Source organism: Glycine max, chromosome 12 (assembly GCF_000004515.6).
Source record: "Glycine max cultivar Williams 82 chromosome 12, Glycine_max_v4.0, whole genome shotgun sequence".
Classification (NCBI taxonomy): domain Eukaryota; kingdom Viridiplantae; phylum Streptophyta; class Magnoliopsida; order Fabales; family Fabaceae; genus Glycine; species Glycine max.
The window spans coordinates 6,227,161-6,234,444 of NC_038248.2; the positions used below are offsets into that span (position 1 = coordinate 6,227,161).

At 30.1% G+C, this 7,284-nt stretch overlaps 1 protein-coding gene across 1 annotated transcript; it reads right to left on the bottom strand.

The window, feature by feature from the left end:
• Positions 1 to 3,224: 3,224 nt before the first annotated feature.
• Positions 3,225 to 5,570, bottom strand: LOC100779919 (transcription factor RAX2-like). The gene is made up of 3 exons (NM_001255530.2): positions 5,358 to 5,570; positions 5,094 to 5,223; positions 3,225 to 4,371 (listed from the first exon to the last, which is right to left on the bottom strand). The coding sequence occupies exons 1-3, from the start codon at positions 5,491 to 5,493 to the stop codon at positions 3,690 to 3,692; spliced, it is 948 nt and encodes a 315-aa protein (NP_001242459.2). The 5' UTR covers positions 5,494 to 5,570; the 3' UTR covers positions 3,225 to 3,689.
• Positions 5,571 to 7,284: the final 1,714 nt, after the last annotated feature.

The window sequence follows — 7,284 nt, forward strand, 5'->3', positions numbered from 1 at the left end:
TTTTTCTATTTTTTTTTTCTTATTATGTGATGAATTCTGTTATACTTATATATTTTATTTTTCTCTTTTTAGGTGTTATATAGGAATTTAGAATGTACGTTAAACTTTTTCCCGAATTCCTATCGTCAATCCTGTTCCTGTACATGATTTGGCAAATGGCACGCTTCATGCTCATTTCATTACTTTTCTTAAATGAAACTACAACCGCATTATGTTAATATAGTATACACAAATAGTATGAATTAGATTAGTATATTTAACTTCATCTCTTGTAATGTTGTACTTGTATTGTTTGTTTCTAATTAATGTCATTTGCACAGCAATATTGTTGAGAATCATTCCATTTAACCCAATTTTCTTAAGTAAGATGTTACATTTGAATATTGTGTATTAAAACGTGGTTGTGTTAAATAATTAGTAACTGTATCAATTTTATCATAAGTAGTAAAGATTAAAATAGAAGTTCGAGTGTCAAGGACTTTGTTTGTAGTTGCGTTCGTAAATATCCAATTTGTAAGCAATAGAAAAAAAGAAGAAGAAGACCGAGACAATAAATTGTAAATTGAAATTTGTGAATAAAAAGGATAAAGAAATAGACAATTAGAAAAATAAACAATAGCTTTTATGTCAAAGATCATTTCATAATAATATAATGTTAGCTCTTAACATGTCTAACTATTGTAATTTTAATAATGTTCTCTATTGAATGTTTACCAATTTTCACCCACATCTACTAATATGCTCAACCCGGATCCCTCACGCTGAAAAGCCTAATTTATATATTTTGTCTCCCAAATCCTAAATAATAAACAACATTTTAAGTAAAAAGATGTTATTTAGAGGCACAACAAAGTCACGCTATCCCTAACAATACAATATTAAGATGTTTTTTCCCAATTCTTTTAGACATTATCACTTCCCAATAAATAATTCCTAAAACAGATGCATGGATGATCAAACCACACAATAACACTGAAAAGCAAGAAAGAACAATAGAAATTGAAATTGTATTAATAGATAAAAAGAACATTTACATTACAAAGGCGCTTGGCTACTAAGTCCCTTTTTTGCGCTAAACGCGTCTTTAGGCTTCTTAGTGTGCTTTTTTCGCGTTAAGCATTTGTTACATGTTGAGCGAGAGCGCGAGTTGGGCCTGTCTTGCGCGCCAAGCATATTTTCCAATTCTTTCAATTTTTTTCAAGGTTTTTTTCTTACAGTTTTTGCATCAATTTTTTCTCTAAAGCATTTGAAATCTTCTTCTTTTAAATTTTGCTAATAAAAAATAACAAAAATGTTAATTTCTTCATTATTTCATTAAAAACAAAAATAAAGTAAAGAAATTACAACCACTTATTAATCCAAATTGATTATCAATTAGTTTATATTTCACAGTTATTAGGTTGAAAGGTAAAAATTCCACAAAAAATAATTAATTCTTCGACCGATAATAATCATGGATAAAATCAATAAATATTTGATGCTAATAACGTGATAATAAAAAATATCATACTATATATATTGACAGCTATAGAAGACCTATAAAGATTTTGTTTATTAGTATTTGGTGCTATTTGTATATAAGTACTTTTTGTGGAGTTTGATTTTGTTATTTGATAATCTTGCATTTCTTTCGTGTATTAAAGCAAAGGAATAGCACCAGCTAGGGGAGGGTTCATGTATATGGGGTCCATTTAGATTTAATGCGTTATTTTATGTTCCAGTACTATATGCGATCTAAATGTTCTCAATAGTTAGACCATGACTCTGGAGGTGATCCTGATTAAATATATTATAGAATAGTGAAATCATTCACTCGCTTGACTAGATAAATCTCATTGGCAAAATAAAATGAAAAAAGATATACATATTACAGTACTATATATATATATGCCTCTCGCAATTTTTTATTATTATTTGTTGAGTTTTATAATGGGGACCAAAATTACATTGTTTCTAATCTTTAATGTATGTTACACATTTTTTATGTGATCCATATGCTTTAATGTATTAAACGCTAAATAAACATTTTTTTTGTTTAATATGCAAAACATTTACTGACTTTGCTAATAATTATTTTCTATTGGAAAATCTATTTGACCACCGATCTCTTCTCCTATTATATATATTTTTTAATTTATAAGACTCAAATTAAAATTTTATTTAAGGAATCCAAATATAATTCTACTTTGAACCATTGTAATCTTGGTAAACAAACAATTTTATATATATAATACATGATAGTGAGTTAATTTAAAATAATTATAAATTAAACCTAGCTAATTAACCATCTTTTATATAAGAACTAAATTAAAGCTGAATATCAGGTGTAAAGATTAAAAGTACAGTATAACCATGAAATTCAAGTAAAATTTTAAAATATAGATAAAAATATTCAAAATTTTATGAGAAATACGCTGAACTAATTTTAAAAAGTTTATTTTCCATGTATTATTTGTAGGTTTTTTTTACATTATACTTTCAATTAATAAAAAATCATGTTGGATATAACTTTTAAATTAGTTAATTTAAAAGACAACAAATTTATCATGATGATATATGATTAATTGATGATGTGAAAGTTGTTTATATTGTGAATACATGTTGGCTTTACTTTTTTAAAAGAAAAAGAAAGAATACTTAGCATTTGTTTTTAGAATTTAATGGTTATATATTGATGCTAATATTATTTTTTAATTAATTATTATAAAATTCAACCAATTTATTAGATATGGTGTGCTGAAACTAAATGGCAGTATATGACTATTGTATACTCTAAATGCATATACATTTTTTCCTCTTTTTTTTTTTTTTAATTTTTAGATAAACAAAAGTTAAAAATCAGGGTAAAATTGTCAACAATGGCTTCTGTTTCGCAGGAACAATAGGAAATAAGTTTCATGGTTTTTGCCGCCTTTGTTGTCGTCACACTAATCAAAAGAAAGAAACTTGTTCAAAACGGCTAATAATTTATTCCATAATTTCAAGTTAGCGTTACAGCTTGAGCACCCAGACTTCCACATAAGACAACAAAATTTCCCTAGCATGACTCATAGTCTCTTTCTTTTGTTTGCCATATATCATAGCTTTCCGTTTATTATTAGTGCTAAGATAATTGAGGTTTTCTTTCTAAACGTAGCCATCTTCATCTCTCTCTTTTTTGCAGAAGATTCTTCAACGGAGTGCTCAATTCAAATATGCAGTCTCGATCTGACAGATAACAAAATCACAAATTCTCATATCTATTACATAATACATATCGAGAAGATAAAGATCAACTTATAACAATGCGTAGTAGTACTTATAACACACTAAACTATGTTATATATATAATTATAATCTCTGATATAAAATAATTTGAATTGATCATTGAGTGTTTTTTCACAACATTAATATCTGATTAGGAGAGAATACTTAACAAAAAACAAATCTAACAACATCTTCTTTTTCTTCTTTGTCGTTGTGGTCATCATCATCACCCATTCCGAGAAGATATGCACAAAATATAAGAGAAGCTTTTACCATGTACTGTCAAAACAAGAAATGTTTCATCAGAGAACGCAGAACCCCAGAAGATCTCATCAATTTTTTTTTTTTCTGAATCTTTGCCACACCAACTTAGCATACCCTTTCTCCATCATCATATCTTTTACCAGTAGTCAGATTCAGTCATCATCATCAGTTTGCAGGCACTAGTAGTAGTAGTAGTACATGGCCTTCTCTTCTGTCTTGTTTTCATCAACATTATTGAAGCTAGCAGTGCTACTGCTGCTACTAATCAATTGCTTAATATCCTCAAGATCATAATCCAACGGTGTTAGTAGTGTTTGGCTAAACCACTCACCAAAACATGACTTTTCTCCATCATTAATATTGTTGCTGTGATTAAGCATAAAGTTATAATCATTATTGTAGCTGTGGTAACCAATTTCTTCTTGCTTGATAATTTCTCTGCCTTGAGTGCAGCTTCCGTCAGAGGAAGTACTGCAACTTCCTTCGCTTCCAAACATGAGCATGTTGTTGTCTCTCGTAGGGTGATAGCATTGTTGCATGGAGTCTTGGTTCTGGTAAAAGGAGTGAGAAACTGAGGTTGTACTTGTGCTTGCGTAGTTACTTGAAGGGAGGGAAAAGGGTTCAATATTACTTGTGAAAGATGTGGTTGTTAAGGGGGTGTAGGTGCAGTACTCTCCGTAAAGTTGGTCAGATGAAGGAGAGGGTGGAGAGTTTTGAAGGGTAGAGGATGGAAATGAAGGTTGTTTTCTGTGATGAGAAAGAGGAAGCAAACCCATGAGCTTTTTCTTCAACTTGGTGTTCCAGTAGTTCTTAATATCATTGTCTGTCCTTCCTGGTAACTGAGCAGCTATAATTGACCACCTGTTAATAAATACATGAAAGTTAGTTCAGTTTTATATGTAAATGGTTTGAATTAAGACCTCATAAATTAAAGACTTCTCACTACTAGTCCGACTATAATAAGTTTAGAGTGGGTGTTATTTAGATTTCTCACGACTAGGTCGACAATTGAATAGAAATTGTAAAATAAGAAATAAAACACGACAATCTAAATAATACACACTCTTAACTTGTTAGAGTCAAAAGTGTGTATTATTATTCATGCTTCTCACCACTAGGCCGACTCTAACAAGTTAAGCTAATTAAGTTTTCAATTAACAAAATATTATTTACTCAATATCTTAATTAGACATAGTGGATGCTGGTGTTGGACTTGGATCAACTTGGCTTGCATGAGGAAGTGCTATATAGGCAGATTCTGAACAACAATAAAGGTTTAATTTTTTGAAAAAAGGGAATTTTCTTCCTTTAAAAAAAGGACTAGTTTATGTTGCCCTTTTTCTCTCATTTCTTATTGTTTTACCTCTTTACACACTAATAGAAACTTTATCAGTGTTTCTCCGGAGCAAGTGGTTGATGGCGATTAAAGGGGAAAAAAGAAGAGGGGAAAAAGATGTCAGAGAAATATTCTGGATATAGATAATTGATTTCAGCTTAGATTGATGAGAAAGTGCTAAAAGTAATTTGTTTTGCACTATATATACTATCAGTGTTGTTGCATTAAATGTTAGTAACTATTATACCTGCTTCCAATATTAACATAAAGGCTGCAAATTATTCTGTCTTCCTCATCTGAGAAATCTCCATGCTTAATGTTGGGCCTGAGATAGTTGAGCCATCTCAATCTACAACTTTTTCCACATCTCTTAAGTCCTGATCATAAACATTAGCAACCAAATAGAACTTATTAGAGAGAGGGTGTACACATAAATATGAGATCTCACAAAAACACATTTAAGCCTTTTTATTTTTCGTCATAAAATCACAACATTAGCTTATTAATTTACCAGCTTTCTGAGGAAGAGCAATCCAATTCCCTCCAGTTCCATGCTTCTCTATGTACTCCTTCAGCTTTGTGTCTTCTTCTGGGGACCATGGCCCTCTCTTAACACTTGCCTTGTCACAACATGGAGCTCTTCCCATCTCTCTCTCTCTCTCTCTCTCTGTGTGCAAAATCTCAATATCTGTCTTTGAGAATCCAAACTCTCACTTTCTAATCTGAATGAAGTTTTGGTGTGTAGTGTGAGCCTTATAAATAAGGACCCCGGTTTTTGGACAGTTAAAAAAAATATTATTTTATCATTTTAAGAGAGAGAGAGAGAGAGCCATGTACACAAGTCAAATGAAAGCATATGGACAGAAAATTAAATTAAAATATATATAGTACAATATTTTGTTTACATTTCCACGCACTGTTAATAATTAAGTATTTAAGAAGGGTACTGAGAGTCAGAGAGAGCTTTCTAATCTTCAACGTTGAAGACTCACTCATTCTCTTCTTCCTCTTCTCTTAAGAGAAAGCATCCAATGTATGCAATACAGAAAAGAAACACAACACACAACAGGACTAATGAATTGATGGGTACAGCTACCAGAATTGTGACTCTTTCCAAACACTAGGGCCAATATATCACGATTGGCCTAGTTTTCTTCTTCTTTTATTATTCAATTAATTATTATTATTTGGTAACAAATGCATGTTATGCATTGACACTTAGCAAAAAGTAAAAGGTCAGGTGCATTTAGCTAGACTAAAAAAAAAGAGTGTATATAACTAATTAGACCTGCAAAGAAATTGAAATCAATTAATTAAAGTAGCAAGCCTCATTCACCAAATCCATTTCTAACTGAAGGATGGGTTGGATAAAAGGGCGTACCTGAATATTCATAAAATTAATGGGTTTGAATATTATCAACATGAGTCTATTGAATAAAAGGAATTTGGACCCTTTAAAACACAATGTTGGGGTTTGATTTTAAGATTTATGTGTATACAAAAAAAAATTAATAACAATAATTCTCACTTTTAGTGTCTAACTGTATGAGTTATGAAAAATTGGCCTCTAGACTATTGAGTGCATGGAAGGATCAAATTGGATTTCTCTCTCGCTCCCACTTGTGTAGAAGACAAAAAAAAGAGAAAAAGAAAATAAATAGAAATTGTGCGATTAAAGTTAAGAGAGGGAGAGAAGAATATGGAGAGGAATGAATGAAAAAGGTGTTGGAAAGGATACAAACCCATGGAAGGATATACTAAAAATACTGCATAGAAAATATATCCCACCATCTCAATTTACACTTCTTATGTTTAAATTTTAAAATTTGGAATTAGGGAGTGAGGTTTTCGTTTATGGCATCTTTAATACCCTCAATTTCTACACTTCAAGAGATGCTTGTGTGTATGGTTGGTAAACAATAAACTTAAAATATTTCTATGATAGAGTACTTTATTAACTATCTAGGACAATTAATTAATACGTACTTTTTTTAGAAGAGTATTCCTCTAATTAACTAGGATTTCATATACTCTAAGTTGAGACAAAAGGTTATAAAGAGTATTTATGATTTCAAATATAATAAAAATAATAAATAAATCTTAATTAAATGTAAAATCCTAACCCAAATGCCAATTAACATTTTAAAATATGAAATCTTAATCAAAATAAGTTAAATAAATAATATTTTATGATAATATATTTTAAGAAGACATATTACAAATAATTTCCTACAACCAATGCTTTGTGTATATACAAGAAAATTTCCCTATGCAATTGGAAAAAAAAAATTGTGCACGGCAATTTGACATTAATAATTTTACTAAAATATAAATAACTGTATCTGCTCAGACTCTGTCTTAATTAATCATATCAATTGGTGTTGGAGAAGCAAGCACTGTTAACTGTTGAGCATCTAACATGGTGTACTATTGCATGA

What these genes read in the sequence shown, in the direction of transcription:
- LOC100779919 (NM_001255530.2), bottom strand. Translation starts at nt 5,493, where the DNA reads ATGGGAAGAGCTCCATGTTGTGACAAGGCAAGTGTTAAGAGAGGGCCA. An exon ending in TGCTCTTCCTCAGAAAGCTG is followed by an intron (nt 5,224 to 5,357) that starts GTAAATTAATAA and finishes GTTTATGATCAG; the next exon opens with GACTTAAGAGATGTGGAAAA. An exon ending in TATGTTAATATTGGAAGCAG is followed by an intron (nt 4,372 to 5,093) that starts GTATAATAGTTA and finishes ATTTATTAACAG; the next exon opens with GTGGTCAATTATAGCTGCTC.